At 49.4% G+C, this 16,432-nt stretch overlaps 1 protein-coding gene across 4 annotated transcripts; it reads right to left on the bottom strand.

The window, feature by feature from the left end:
• Positions 1-353: 353 nt before the first annotated feature.
• On the bottom strand, positions 354-7,296 carry ZNF304 (zinc finger protein 304). Of its 4 annotated transcripts, none has more exons than XM_005219788.5 (3): positions 6,886-7,296; positions 4,934-5,060; positions 354-3,226 (listed from the first exon to the last, which is right to left on the bottom strand). In XM_005219788.5, the coding sequence occupies exons 1-3, from the start codon at positions 6,916-6,918 to the stop codon at positions 1,398-1,400; spliced, it is 1,989 nt and encodes a 662-aa protein (XP_005219845.1). In that variant the 5' UTR covers positions 6,919-7,296; the 3' UTR covers positions 354-1,397.
• Between the last annotated feature and the right edge of the window lie 9,136 nt (positions 7,297-16,432).

Genomic DNA, 16,432 nt, shown 5'->3' with positions numbered 1-16,432 from the left:
GCAGCAGGAGAAGCCACCCAAGTGTGAAACCACGCACCAGAACAAAAAGAATATCCTCTACTTGCCACGAGTAGAGAAAGCCTGTGTATGACAATGAAGACACAGCACAGCCAAAAAAACGAAGTTTAAAAAAAAAGAAAACATACCCTTAGTATGACCCAGCAAATCATACTCCTTGGCTTGAACCCAAATGAACTGAATACTTACGTCCACTTACACACAATGCATAATGCAGGTTTATTCATAAATGGCAAAACTTGGAAGCAATCAAGATGTTCTTCAGTCAGTGACTGGATAAGCAAACTGTGGTTCATCCATACAATGGAATGTAATTCAATGATAACTAATACACAAATCTTCACAGCTGCTTTATTTGTAACAGCCAAACCAGAAACAACCCAAACACCCACTACCAGGCGAATGGGTAAAAGAACACGCGTGGTATATCCATACAATGGAGCAGTACTCAGCAATACAAATGAATAACTGATACGTGCAACAGTATGGCTTAATGTCAAAAAGTTATGGTTGGTGCAAAGCGCCAGAGTCCCCACTCTCCACAAAGTATATAATTCTGTTTACACGAAATTCTAGAATATGCTTGCTACTGCTTGTCAATTGTGGGGAAGAGGGGTTAGAAAGGACAAGGAGGAAAGGATTATAAGGGACCCAAGCAATCTCTTGGCTGTGTTGGATGTCTCCATTATCTTGATGTGTGGTCTCATCAGAATATACACATGCTGAAACGAAAAACGCTTCACACTTTACATACATGCCATTTATTTCACGTCACCATACCTCAACAAAGATGTTAGGAGCTAAATATTCCCCATAAATATCCATTTTTACCACTCTTCTTGGGAAGTCCCATCTGCCAACTGTTCTGGTTCTACCATATCCCTCTCTACACAATTTAGGAGCATAAGCCCTGCCTCAGGATCAGCAAAAACTGCAGAGCAATGAAGGCCACATCCACCTTAGTCACTAGGAATGCTGGCTGGTCAGAGAAGCCTGAGCCCTGGATCTTTCTTCTGTCACTGCTGGGGTTCCTGCCTGTGCAGTGATGGCCAGAACATCAACAGCCCAGGGAGGTACAGGAATCCACAAACCTTTACTTACTGAGACAGTGTGTTGGCCACAGGAGACTCAGACGTGTGAAGGCCCTGAGAATTTATGTATACTTTCATGCCATAGAGCCAAAATCGCAGGGACATATAGAGACGCTGCCTTAACAACACCCATCCTCACGAGCCTCAGTCATCCCCACTCCATTATCTCAGTGTCTCTGTACCAACAATGATTCCCACCGTTGCTGCTGTGACTCCTATAATCTTGAACAGGGACATAGTGCATTGACTGCATTCATAAGGCCTTTCTCCCAGTGAAGTTTCTAGGTGTTAAACAAGTTTAAGAGACGCAGCTAAAGGGTCACCAAAACTGCCGCATTCATGAGGTCCTTCTCCAGGGTGAGCTTTCTGGTGCCGAACAAGATGGGAGCTTCTGCTATAGGCCTTCCCACATTCATTGCACACGTAAGGCTTTTCTCCAGTGTGAACTCTCTGGTGTAGAATGAGGCTAGAGTTGCGGCTAAAGAATTTCCCGCATTCACTGCACTTATAAGGTCTCGCTCCAGTGTGAACTTTCTTGTGCTGAACAAGGTGGGAGCTACTAATGTAGGCTTTTCCGCATTCACTACACACATAAGGCCTCGCTCCACTGTGAACTCTCTGGTGTAGAATGAGGCTAGAATTGTGGCTAAAGCATTTCCCACATTCACTGCATTCATAAGGCTTCGCTCCAGTGTGAATTCTCTGGTGCACAATGAGGTTGGAGCTATGGCTAAAGAACTTTCCACAGTCATTGCACTCATAAGGCCTTTCTCCAGTGTGGATTTTCCGGTGCTGTACAAGTGTATCTTTACGGCTAAAGGCCTTTCCACACTCGCTGCACTCATAAGGCCGTGCACCAGTGTGAATTATCTGGTGCTGAACAAGTGTGTCTTTGCAGCCAAAAGCCTTCCCACATTTGCCACACACATAAGACTTTGCTCCTGTGTGGACTCTCCTATGTTTAATGAGGCTGGAGTTATGGCTAAAGAATTTTCCACATTCAATACACTCGTAAGGCCTCGCCCCGGTGTGAATTCTCCAGTGCTCAATAAGGTGAGAGCTTTGGCTAAAGAATTTTCCGCATTCACTGCACTCGTAAGGCCTTTCCCCTGTGTGAAATCTCTGGTGCTGCACAAGTGTGTCTTTACGACTAAAGGCCTTTCCACATTCACTGCATTTATAAGGCCTTTCTCCGGTGTGAATTCTCTGGTGCTGAACGAGGTGGGAGCTTCTGCTGTAGGCTTTTCCACATTCAGTGCAGTCATAAGACCTTTCTCCAGTGTGAACTCTCTGGTGCTGCACAAGTGTGTCTTTGCGGCTGAAGGCCTTTCCACATTCACTGCATGTATATTGTCTTTTGCCAGTGTGAAATTTCTGGTGAGTTTTTAGGTGAGACAAGTTAATGAAGGCCTTTCCACACTCCCTGCACACATGTGATGTTTCCCCACCATGAAGTTTTCTATGATGAATAAGAGTGGATTTCTCGTTGGACAGATTTCCACAAGGTAGGCACCTAAAGGACTGCACTTCAACCGCCTGAGTTACCTGGTTGTCGAGGAGACTGAAGGCGTTCATGAAGGCTTTCTCATCGTCAGTGCAACTGAAAAACATCAGTTCATCACTGTCTCCCTGGTGACAACTGAGACTCGACTTGTGTGCAAATGATTCCGCAAACTCAGCTGTTCTGTGTGGACTCAGTCCACTGTGAGTGCTCTGGTGCTGGAAAAGGCTAGAGCTATCCAGCATGTCCATCCCTTTCCCCCTGCAAGTACAAGGTCTCCCTAACTCATAGACAGCACAGCTCTTCACACATGAGGCCTCATCAGCATCCCCCTGGACGGGATCGTTCCCACTATGTGGTTTCTGGTGCTGATGAAAGTTTTCACTCAACAGGAATCCTCGCCCACAGGGGTCACGTGTGTCCAGGTTCTGTGCAGGGCACGAACCCTGGTGTTCAGCCCAGTGGAAAATGTCTTTTAAGAGCGGGTCACTTCTCTCACACGGATGGACTTTCTGGATAAGTGGACAGGACCCAGGAGTCCTGACCTCTGACACTCCTTCTACACAAACAATCTGCTCGGAGGGGGCCTCCTCATTGTCTGCTTCACACCAACAACCTGAAAGCAAAGAAACGCTAGTGAAGGACATGCTTGCTCTGAGTGTGTGACACACCAGTGAGTGAGCCCTTGCGCTTTTGCAGGATGAGGGGCCAGGATCAGTGAAGGACGGCCCATTGTCACTCCTGGGCCTTGGAAGGTATGGAGGACTTCAATGACGGGTAAAGACACAATGACCGTGGAAAGTACCGGAAGCAGAGGCGAGGTCTCCAACTCACCCTTCTAAGAAGGGTTCGGCAGGGCCTTGGCTTTGGGTCCGGTGAGCCTGGTGCAGAGGCTGTGTCCAGGCCCAGGAAAATCTGATTGCAAGCAAGTAGGCGGCTCTTCTGGACAGCTTACAGGTATGTGCACAACTTGTAACACGTTAAAGCAGCCAATGTTACAGAGCGTTTCAGAGTAAGCTGAGGAGAATGCGTGACAGAGGCCAGAGAGGTGGGAAAACGCCAAGGGAAGGAAGACAGGAGAAACGCCAAGTGCGAGGAATGGTGAGGAAAGGGAGAAGCAAGGTCCCACTAAGGGCCTTGGCAAGAAAGCACTGGCGAACAGGCTGACAGTACAACGTGAACCCTGCCCCCAGATGGTTCTCTCAGTTCCTGTGTGGCAGTGCTGGGCTCTCTCTGGCCTCTCAGTGTGGCTGGAGTCAGGTCCACCCACAAGCACCCGGTGCTTTCTGCCTCTCTGCCACTGGGCAACCACATGGGATCTGGAAGGTGGAAGTTGTGGAAAAAAAAAAGGGAGACAATAACAACATTCTGGATCAGCCCTACTCCAATTAAAAAAAAGCAGGGCAAATGAAAGGCCCAGATAGACCCATCCCACAGAGAAGAGGAAATGTTAAAAAAACAAAAACCCGAAGGAGGACTTACCAGAAAACCCCTATGCCCTCCGCAAGCAGTGACTGTTAGCACCTGTAACTCCTGGCACAGTCCGTCCCCAAGAACTGTCAGCCAGAGCCCTGAACTCCTAACCTGATCGAGAACGGCTTTGTGCAGCAGGTGTCCGACTGCTCAGGGAGGGAACGCCACCACGGCTGTGCCTGGGCATCCACAGCCCCTACCCTGGGAACCAAGACAGGAGGGGGAAGAGCCCCTGATTTGGCAGGACAGGAAGAGCTGCCCCCAGGGCACCAGGGAAAAACCGAACCCAAGGACACTGCAGCAGGCATGTGGGCCTGTGGCAGGCGGCCTCTCCGATGGCCCAGGAAGACCTGTCACCTGGTGTTCTTGCCCTTGCATGAGCCACTTCCCTTGACCAGAGGCTGCACTGACTGACCCATTTCTAAGAACAGAACAGAGAAAAATGATGGGATCACTGTTTCCAGGTCGGGTTAGAAAAAGACCACCTACCATCCTGGACATTCTCTCTGCTCAGAGAGAAGGTTCCTTCCCTGCTGTGAGATGCGCTACAGAAAGGCGACAGTGACAAGGAAGCCAAGGGTCTCTGACCAACAAGCCACAAGAAATGACCTCTTGGAAACACAAAACACGAGTTTGTGAGTGAGATCCTCCCGAGAATGGCCTTCAGATGAGAACAGTTCAGCTGGGAGCTTGAGAGAAGCCTCATGGCAGACCCTGAGCCAAAAGCACCAGGTGAGCTGTGACGAGTTCCTGACACACTGAAACTTCCATAGGCCTTTTTACTGTTTTACATCACTCACTTTTGGAGTAGTTTGACATGTACCAATAGGTAACTGAAACAGGGACTTACCCAAGGCGGCCACGTGTGCGAAGTTCTCCAGCATCACATCGCGGTACAGGAGTCTCTGAGCTTCCTCCAGCAGCTCCCACTCCTCCCGGGAGAAGTACACAAACACATCCTCGAAGGTCACACCACCCTGCCACGATGGGGACAGCTGAGCCCACACACAACAGGACTCTCCAGGCCCCCCACTCACCTCCCACCCCCTGACTCCTCTGCTCCCCAGCCTCCCAACTCGGAGGCAATACTCGGCCATGACACCACTCCTGGTGCCCTCTCCTGTCCCTCTGATCACCGTGGGCAGCCCAGAGCAAAATCAGGAAGGCGGGCAGACAGAGACTATGTAAGCCATAGGTCCGGCAGGAAGGGCACCAAGCACTCTCCCGCGGGCATCCTCCTGACCATGCCTCCCAGAAACAACTCTCAGGCCATCAGTCCATGCTCCTCCCACCATGTACATCACTCTGAACCACACCTTCCTCATATCTGGGGTCCCCCTCCTTTAAGACTGAAAACTTTCCAGTCCACACTTTCAAGGCACACCCTACCCCTGAAGCCACTCTGCACACAGCATCCAGGAAGAACTCCTTTGTGTGTGACAGGCACCCCAGTGCCTGAGCAAGACACCCAGTCCTCAGTGCCCGGTTGGGACTTTCTTTGCCACCATCAACACTTCTGTGGACCAGTGCAGTAGCCTCCTCCCTCACGCCCACACTCCATTCTCAACCAGACAGCAGCCAGAGGGAGCCTGTTAAGATCTGATTCAGGGCATCTCTCTTCTGCTCCAAATCCTCCATGTCTTTTGTGCATGCCACATGTTCAGTCACTTAGTTGAGTCTGCCTCTTTGGGACCCTAAAGACTGCAGCCTGCCCGATTCCTCTGTCTATGGGATTTCCCAGGCAGGACTACTGGGAATGGGTTGCCATTCCCTCCTCCAGGGGATCTTCCTGACCCAGGGATTAAACCCGTGTCTCTTGCGTCTTCTACACTGCAGGCAGACTCTCTATCACTGAGGCATCTGGGAAGCCCATGTCTTTCATTACCTTCAAAACAAGAAGCCCAGTTCCTCAGCCTACCATTCTTGCCCGACTCCTGACCCTTTTCTCAACAGACAGAACTAAGACCCGTGGCTCCTTAAGGACTCCCAACTCAATCTTACCTCTAAGCATTTGCATAAGATGTTCCTGAGTCTAATACACCAGTCCAGCCTTCCTCCTACTGGCTGCCCAAAGCAGGAACCTCTTCATATAACTCCTGGCTTAGATTCAGGGTGCTGGGCTAGAAAGGACTCCTCCTTTAAGGCCCCCAGACTCAAGCGCAGGAGGAGGGACAGGTGAAGCGTCCCAGAACATCAAATACGTCTCATCAGAAAACCTCCATCGGCCCTACTTTAAAAACACACAAAATTCACACACGTCTCTAACGCCCACAGCCACCACTCTAGTCTACCCGCAATCAACACATTTGGACTACTGCAGTCGACTCCCTCCTGATCTCACGTCCCACCCTCAGGCTTCCCCAGTCCTTCCATTGTGCTACCAGAGAGAGCCTGTTAACACCAACGTCAGATCATCTCCCTTCTCTGTTATAAACCTCCCGTGGTTCCCATCACCGTCAGAACAGAGGTCCAGCTCCCCAGGCTGCCATTCCAGTCCGACTCCTGACTCAGCTCTCTGTTGTCAGCACACATAACCGCAGAGACCTGCCGTTTCCAGAACATGCCGAATTCAGCCTCACCTCCAAGTGTTGATACCTGGGGGCTCCTAAGCCCTGGAAACCATTTCGCACCTCATCCAGTCAACATTGGGAACGGGGTCCTCCCCACGTATTCACCGTCAATGACCGCCCTTCACCGCCTTCTTACTCAAGAGCAGGGAGCGACGAAGGCCAAGTTCGGAAAGCCTGAGAACATAACATCCCCCCACCTGAGTCGGTGAGGGCTTGAGGGACCCTCACTCACCTGAGCCCAGGTCATTAGCGCCGCAGCCGCCATGGGGTCCTGTGAGTAGAACCAGGTCGAGAAACGCGATTGGAGTGGGAGCAGCGGGACCCGCACACCCCCTGGGTGCGGTGGGCCCTGGACGACGGTCGAGCTCCGAGCCTTGGTTTCCTCCTGGTCAAAACGGCGCACGGGCTCCGGGTGCCGCCTCCGGAAGCGAACGAGGACGGAGAGCGAGCGCGAAGGCCTGGGAAGGAGTACAGCCCCAGCCCACCGCTCCGCGCTAGGCGGCCCGTCCCACGGCGGCGACCATGGATCGTAATAAGGTCGCCGACGGAGGCCCCAACCTTATTACCGTCCTCTCCTATTCGCTTCTCAAGAGTCGCATGTAAAGCGGAGCCCAGGCCGACTCGCAGATTCCGCAGCCACTCCAGACTTTCCCGGCGCCAGCAAAATACGTCACGACCGTGACGCCGGAAGTCCCGCCTCTGTCTGAAAAAGACGACGGAAACGCGCATCTTCTGGGCTGCCATTGGCGCAGAGCGGATGTGCCGCAAAACAGACTTCTGGGTAAAGGAGTCTGTGGCCCACATCCAACCAGGGAAAAGGCCGATTTCTGGTTGTCCCCAACAGCTGCGCGGAGGCAGGTGGAGAAAGATCCGAGAAAAATTACGTCCTTAAGTACTAGAAGGTGTTAGTTGCTCAGTCGGGTCCGACTCTTTGTGACCCATGGCCTGTAGTCCCCCAGGCTCCTCGGTCCATGGAATTCTCCAGGCAAGACTACTGGAGTGGGTTGACATTCCCTCCTCTAGGGAATCTTCCTGACGCAGGGATTGAACCCGAGTCTCCTGCGTTGCCATCTGAGCCATCCGGGAAGTGCCCGACCTCCCCATAAACGCGACGCGCCCAGATTTCTGTGACGACATGTAGGAAAGCGGCGTCTCCGACGTCTCCAGCAGGTGGAGCATTCTTTCATCCTGGGAGAGCTGCTTCACCTCTTGGGAGTTTTGGACACTGAGATTTAAACTGAATGGATGGAAGGGAATTCTCTGGTGGCCCAGTGGGTTAGGACTCTGCCCTTCCACAACAGGGGGCCCGGGTTTGTTCCCTAGACGGAAACTACGAACCCCAAGCTACTCTCGCGGCCAAAAGGGGGAAAAAAAAAAAAATTGAAGATCGATATCCCTCTCTGTGCAGTCTTCATGTAGTAACATGAAATGTTCCTGCTATTCGTTGATATCCAAAACGGGCTCGGCATCCCTTCTGAACTTGCTCAAAAAGCACATTCTGGGGTCCAACCTACACTTTTTGACACAAAAACCCTGGGCGTGGGAATTGAAAGTCATGACCACCTCCCTACCCCAACTACAGCAACTAAAATGGGAAAATACCTTCCAAATGGGAAGTGAGATGAAAAGTGCTTAGCACAAGACCTGGTGCTGAACACACACAAGCTGTTACTGTTACTATTCATCATGACCACAATTTCTTACATATACAGCTAGAGGAGGATGTCGGAGGCTCCTCTTTGCAGAATCACTGATCATATTTTTCAAAATATAAATACAATCAGTCTTGACTCACCAAGTAGCATTATAGGTAATGGCAAACATTGTGCATAGACCACAGCTGTATACCTGTAGGTTCATTCTATTTTTTAAAACAATAAATGCAGGCAATTGTCATAAACTACTAGGTCTATTGTCAAACAGATGCATTTCTACAGACCATATGACTCAACACGTTGACGTATCCAGAGTAATTTCTATTAGACTTAAATGGGCAGTGGAGTTAACATAGTTTCATATCATGGTTCACTGTGTGAGATGACAAAAGAACCATTCATGCCTAATTCAGAAGAACAAACTCAGGCTCCTCCTGCCTTCCACCATAACCCTCAATAGGCAGACCTGGTACTAATGTATGATCGTCAGATGGCCCAGCCTGGTATCTAGTGGCTCAAGGTCATGGAATATGGTCCTCTTCAAGATATCATCTTTCCATCACCAGGAGCTACAGCTCCCACAGAAGTAATAATTCCTGGGGAGGTATGACAACTGGAACTACTGAGGTCCACAGAGGTACCCCAGGAAGGAGTATAAATGAGAAGATAAATTGAAGAAACATTTTTCACAATCACTCCAGCCCATTTCCATTGGCCAAAATTTATTGCATGCTTCCAAGTTAAGTTAGGGAAGGTGGTGGGACATGCCTATCCTCCTGGGTGTCTAGAAGGAGAAAAGAGTATTGGGGAACAAGTAGCCAGTTTTCTAGCACAAAATATTGATTAGATCACCAGATGCCCATTTTTATTATTCATCTTCTACATTCTACACTCTTACATCCTCATTCATGTGACCAGATCATAATTTATTTAAGCATGTTCCTATTGATGGTTGGGTTGGTTGTTTCAACCTCTTGGCTGTTATCAATAAAATTGTTGTAAACTTTCATGTATATATATCTGGGAGAAAAAAAGTCCTCATTTTAAATGGGTATATGCTTGGAATTGGATTTGCTTATTTCTAATACATACATATCGGAGAAGGCAATGGCACCCCACTCCAGTACTCTTGCCTGGAAAATCCCATGGAAGGCAGAGCCTGGTGGGCTGCAGTCCATGGGGTCGCTGAGGGTCAGACACGACTAAGCGACTTCACTTTCACTTTTCACTTTCATGCATTGGAGAAGGAAATGGCAACGCACTCCAGTGTTCTTGCCTGGAGAATCCCAGGCAATCTCCTGGGACCGGGGAGCCTGGTGGGCTGATACATATATACATATGTTGAAACTTAACCTTGACACATAAAGAGTTAAAATTGAAATTAATGAAAGCACTGTGTAAGAATTAATTAATTGGCTTGTGTAATTTGCAACAGAAACCATTGGGTGTACCATTACCATTTGTAAACTGCATTGTGAGCAACTGCTCAGTCATGTCTGAGCATGACTGGGACATGCTGAGACTCTTTCTGACCCTATGGACTGTAGCCCTCCAGGCTCCTCTGTCCAAGGAATTCTCTAGGCAAGAATACTGGAATGGGGTGCCATTTCCTGCTCTGGGGAATCTTCCCAACCCAGAGATCAAATCCACATCTCTTGCATTTCCTGCCCTGGCAGGCGGATTTTTACCAGTGTGGCACCTGGGAAGCACGTCACACCCTTTGGATCAATAAAATTTGTGATCAACTTACATAATCTATATGCACTTTTTAAAATATAAATTTATTTTAATTGGAGGCTAATTACTTTACAATATTGTATTGGTTTTGCCACACATCAACATGAATCCGCCACGGGTTGTACACATGTTCCCCATCCTGAACCCCCCTCCCACCTCCCTCTCCATACCATCCCTCTGGGTCATCCCAGTGCACCAGCCCCAAGCATCCTGTGTCATGCATCGAACCTGGACTGGCAATTTGTTTCACATATGATATTATACATGTTTCAGTGCCATTCTCCCAAATCATCCCACCCTCACCCTTTCCCACAGAGTCCAAAAGACTGTTGTATACATCAATGTCTCTTTTGCTGTCTCGCATACAGGGTTATCGTTACCATCTTTCTAAAGTCCATAGATATGCGTTAGTATGCTGTTTTGGTGTTTTTCTTTCTGGCTTACTTCACTCTGTATAATAGGCTCCAGTTTCAGCCACCTCATCAGATGCACTTTTTCCTTAAGAGCAGAGTAAATGTTTGTCATCACGTTCTATGTGTATACATCTGATTATCTGCATTTGGGAATGCCCACGTAAATGTGTGTGTACGTGAGCAAGTGAGCTGTCGTGTGTGTCTCTGGACGGTTCTCCCTATTCATGTACAACCATCTGTGCATCTGTCAACGTGGCTGTGCAGAGGTGTCTACCTTTGCGTGTCTCCACGTGCCCCTCTCTCCATGTGTCTGCTCCTGCTAGCCTTGTGTTCTCCTGTGTAGCCTGTGCGTGTCCAGGAGCTTTTCTCTGATGTCTGCACTCTCCTTCTGCACACCAGTGCCCCACGTCTGCACGTACGTGTCTTTGTGCCGGTGGACGCGTCTGTGTGTTGTACACGCACATCCCTGTGAGCACTGTTCATGGTATGTATGGGACTTGTGAGCACACGCATGTGGGTGTCCTGTGTCTGTTTTCATGAGTGTGTGTGTGTCTTTGGTCAATATAAATATATCCTCTCTATTCTGAGTCCTGGTGGGTATCTGTGTGTACATCTGCATAGGATTTTGTGTCCCGCATGTGTCCAAGCTGCACGTCTGCAGATTCATTTTTGTGGAACCCTGTGTGTGATGGCGTTGTAGTCTCCTCCTAGTCTCTGTAAGTCCCGTGACCTCTCTGAGTGTGCCCTGCACGTGCCTGCCTCTGGGTGCCCACGACAAGGTGTCCATGCTGGGCCCACGTCTCCTGCTCTGCACTAGCCTCGTCACCCTAAGGGAGTCTTGCCACGAGGGCTTCGCAAACAGCTGGGCGCTCCTGGAACAGCATCCCTGCAGGAATATATGTGCCCTTGGCTTGTCCCAGTGTAGAATTCACCTTCTCTGGGAGACCCCACGAACAAGCCCCTCAGGTGGGCCACCTCTGTGCCCAGACCCTACCCTCAGAACTCCCTATGCTGAACTTTCAATTTCTCACGTGCCTCAGGATCACCACGTGCCCCGCTCCCCATCACTGCACAGGAGGTTCCCTCTGCCTAGAATTCGACGTGTGGGCTGATTTCTATCTATATCTCAGGTTCAAATTACATGCCGTGGAAGGGCTATGATTGGAAGGGGGACAGCAGAGTTCAGGGGGGCCCTGGGGATCAGGCAGCCAGTCTGACACTCACCTCTGAACTCTGGGTTTTTCCTGTTGAACACTGTTCCCCTAAAATGAACACTGCCAGCTATTTCTCCAGCAAAGAGGGGCTTACACAGGATCAACTGAGAATGGTGATTTGGAGCCTGCAATAATGGCACGCCACCAAGTAGGGACCTGCACAGCAAGAGGAGGACACTTTTACAGAGGGAAAAGTGAACCGGGAGAAAGAGGCCAGGGCTTTTCCTTGACTGCGTCTTTTCTTGGAAGAAGAGGAACCTTTCTCCTTCCTGTTGGGCTCTGCTGTCAGCGGCAGGGTGTGAGAGCTCCCTCCTGCTGGTCTCCTGACTCTATTTAACCAAGGTTTCTATTTTACACACACCAATACTCAACCCCAAGCCTAAGTGACATGACCAAGGCCATGTGGTTGGGGATGGGCATGGTGCAGACAAGTTGCAATCCCAATCAATATCATCCTCAAGCTCCAGAGGAAATAAAAACAGGTTATTAAAGAGATAGGAGCACTGCCATGTTTATTATAGTTCACAGTAGCGAAGATGTGGAAACAACCAAAATGTCCATCAATGGATAAATGAATAAAAACATATATACATCAACAATGGACTACTACTCAGCCTTGAGAAAAAAGGAAATGCTGCCATTTTCAACAATACAGATGGACCTTGAGGATGTTATCCTAAGTGATATACATCAAATATTGTATAAAATCCCTTACATGTGGAAAAAGCAAAACAAAACCAAAAACTGAGCTGGAAAACATTACAGTGATGGTTACCAAAGGCCGGGGGTGGGGTCAGGGGATGGGAGAGATGATGTTCAGGGGTATACACTTAACAACTCGTAGACAAATAATTCCAAGAGATCTAACATAAAGTACAGGGATTACAGACAATAAAACTATATTATAAACATTAAACTTGCCAAGAGATGATATCTTATTTGTTCCCACCACTAGAAGAGATGGTAATTCTGTGGCATAACACAGGCTAACTGAGGCTACAATGGCAATCATACTACAGTGTAAATGTATCAGATAAATATGTTGTACATCTTAGACGTACATAGTTATATGTCAATTATATCTCTATAATTAATGGATAAATAAAAATGAAGCCTTAAACAGTTTTAAGTAGTAAAGTAAAATGTACCCATTCGTGTGTCCTTATGTCTTTATTATAATTTTAGACAACATTTTTGTATCCTAATTTAAGTTTTAAAGGCTTCATAAATCAAGGTGTCACCTAAGATGACGTTTCGTAACGCAGAGATGCTCTCAAGCGTCCAGCCTTCCTGGTGTGGCGTGGCACACAGTGCATATTAATTCAGGCGGTTAATCTCTCAAACAGCCCCCTGCCACCCAAAAACAACAAAAAAGGCCAGCCAATAAACTCACTGGTTTCTCAGGAAAAGCAGAAAAAAAGTCAGAAATACATTCATTTGCCTGTGATATCTACTTATATTTCTTTCTCCTTTGTTTTTTAAATATTCCTGGGGTTGCTTTTTCAGTGCATACTACGGGTAGAGCTATGGTTGAGGATTCTTGAAACCGCACAGTAGCCACTGGCTCTCTCTCCTTTATAAACTCTCAGACGCAACGTCCTAGGATGGATCCATCTCCTGTATGACTCTTCCAGGGACCGTAAGTGATGACTGAGCTCAGAAGATTTTCTCACAGCACACGAACACTTATTTCTCTTTGGTATAATTCCTCAGAGTACGAAGCTTCCCCTGTTCAGAAGATTTTCCCCAGGAGTTACATTCAAAAGGTCTTTTCCCAGTATGAATTCTCTGATAGTGCCTGAGACAAGTTCACATGTAAAAGGCTTTGGCCCATTTCTTACGCTCACAGGGCTTCTCCCCAGTATGAACACTCTGAGGCTTGGAAAGGAATGAATGAAGGCAGAGAGACTGTCCACATTCACTAGATTCACGACATTTCTCCCTCACGTGAGCCTTCCCATATGGAATCAGGAAGGAGCTGTACTAAAAGGCTCTCTGATATTCTTATACTCAAAGGGTTTTTCTCCAGCATGGATCCTATTAGGCCAGACAAGTAAGGGTGAATGAAGGCCTTTCCACATTCACTGTGCTCTGGGGTCCTCTCTTGTGAGAACCCTCACATGATCCACATTCACTGTGCTCTGGGGTCCTCTTGTGAGAACCCTCACGTGATCCACATTCACTGTGCTCTGGGGTCCTCTCTTGTGAGAACCCTCATGTGATCCACATTCACTGTGCTCTGGGGTCCTCTTGTGAGAACCCTCACGTGATGAGTGGAACAACAGTTGCCACGAAAGGTACACCCACATACTTTGCACTCCAAGTATGACTGTCTTTGGAGTGGGAAATGTTACTTGGAACAAAAGCAGAGCAGACACAAGATACTCTCCCACATCCTTTGCATTCATAAGGCTTCTCAATGTGAATGTGCTATTGCTGCATGAGCCTGACCACTCCTGTGGTTCTGCTGAGCATAAACCCTCATGTGCCGACTCGGGCCTACCCTCAGGAGAAAGGCACATCAACGTTTGTTGAAGCCATCCCACATCTCTTCCACGTGCAGAGATTCTTGCCTGGGTAGATCATGGAAGCTTCCCCTGGTGCATGTGAGTTCTGTTTATGAAAAGCATCTACCAGAGGACTGCTCCAGTAATTGCTGGAGCGCAGACCGTCACCTGTTCTCACACCACTGTGTTCACAGCTCATCCTCCTGAAGACTCTCCTTGTGGGAAACTGTCCCTGGGCTCCAGGGCCCTTCTTGCATTTCTGATTTCTAGTTTGCTCCAACCCAGAGTGCCAGAGTCAACTGACCCTGGAGCAACATTCCCTCCAACAAGGGCCACTGAGAGGCAGAAGGCTTTACAGCCTCAGTCGTGCTTTCCGGCCCAGTGGGAACCCAATACCCAAAAGGACCCCGTGGCGATGACAGCAGAGAATAAGCTCCCGACATGCCCCCTGGCTTCTCCCCATGGCGAGGGGCCAGCTGCTGGCTGGGAAGTTCTCGCCACCCTCTCTGCAAGTGAAGGCTGTCTCTGATGTACAGGATCCGCAGTGCTTTACAAATGAAGCCTGGGTTTTCTCTTCTGAAGATTCCATTCCACCACCTCTGCATGTGGTCGAGGTTTACACTACCCGAAATCTCTCCCCATGATTCACCTGCTGGGAGTTCCCTGTGGCTCAGCCAGGGGCCAAACTGTCTTTCAAGACTGGGCCATGCATGTCGCAGGGGTGAGCCGGGTGGGTGGAGGGCTCCGCCTGGGCAGTTCTCATCTGCGGCTGGCTCACAGGAACCCCCTGCTCAGAAGGTGCAGCCACACCCGCCACTCCGTGCCAACGACCTGAAGGAAGACAGATGTGGCTGAAGCGCACGTTCAGCTGGTGGCCTCCAGCAACAAATGTGCGTCTGATACAACTGGCAATGGGTCTGTGGGACTGCGGGCCTCACATGGGGCCCAGGATTAGGAGGAGGAGGGGCCTCTGACGCTTACAGAAGAAGGGACCTCGGAGGAGGGGATACCAGGATGGGGCACAGTGTGGCCAAGGGCTCTCTGAACCACACCATGCAGATGGTCTCCAAGCAAGGCTCTTGGTTCCTTGTGCCAGGTGAGTGCTGTGAAAAAGGGTCTAGCCAGGGCCAGAAAAACCTGGCCTGACAGAATATCAAACCTGGCCCAGAAGAGAATATCTGGCCTGATAGTGTTTAAGGAAAATGTAAGGATATGCGCACATCTCATGACATGTTAAAAGAAACCCAATGCTGTGGAGCGCTGCATGGAGGAGCAGGAGGTCAGATAAGATGTGCGACTAGAAAGGGGGGTGGGACGGACAGGTACCTAAGGGCAGAGCAGAAGTGACAAGTGAGCAAAGCGTCAAAGCTGGGGAAGGAGACACTAGAGACGCAGAGCAAATTGCTGTTATAAAGCAAAGCCAGCCCTGACGCCCGCGCCCTCCGCTCACCAGGCCTGGGCCTCCTCCAGGTCGTCTCTGACCAGAGCCGTGTCTACCTCCTCAGGCACCCCAGGCTCCCCTCTGGCTCCAGCTGGGTAGCCCCATGAGACCTGGAAACTGCAAGTCCTAATGGGAAAGAACAGCTGATGAGGGGCCAGTAGTGACCCTGGGAGACCCCCTTCACAGAGAAGATGGCAGAAGTGGGCAGAACCCGGGGCACAGAGAGGCCAGAGATCTGGCATGTCGGGGGCAGACTGTAAGACTTCTCACCCCCAAATACTTCATCTCAAAGCTCCCGGCAGCAGAGGTTGGGGCGGCTCTGGGAAAGGAGGGAGGTGCCCCTCGCCCAGCCCTGGGGCTCACACTCTTACTCCAGGGAACAAGGAAAGAAGCTGTGCCATGACAGAACTGTGAGACAGAACTGCCCGTGAGAAAACACAACACCCAGCTCAGGAAACTGGGAATCACGTCCTTTTTAACGCCTTCCAGCTGAGTGCTGGCTGGGTTTAAACACTATTTTATAATGAACAGAAAATAATTTTGTTCATTAGAAAATAATGAAACACTGTGGGATGGCACTTCTGAGGGCAGGTTGTAAAAATATCAGTTTCTCTCCTGGATGCTGTCTCTCGCCCGTCATCTCAGAAATCAGCTGCCTTGTGACCTGCCTAAAGGAGAACACAACATGGCGAGAAACTGAGGCAGGGCTTCAGCCAACAGCCTCCTGATCACGTGCATGACCTTGAAGGGAGATTCACCACCAGTTAAGCTTTCAGATCAGATGGAAACCCTGGGCAGCTTGCCAGCAAGGT

Source organism: Bos taurus, chromosome 18, assembly GCF_002263795.3.
Source record: "Bos taurus isolate L1 Dominette 01449 registration number 42190680 breed Hereford chromosome 18, ARS-UCD2.0, whole genome shotgun sequence".
In the NCBI taxonomy this organism is placed as follows: domain Eukaryota; kingdom Metazoa; phylum Chordata; class Mammalia; order Artiodactyla; family Bovidae; genus Bos; species Bos taurus.
The sequence above is the reverse complement of the archived record's forward strand: the minus strand, read 5'-3'. Positions and strand labels throughout refer to the sequence as shown.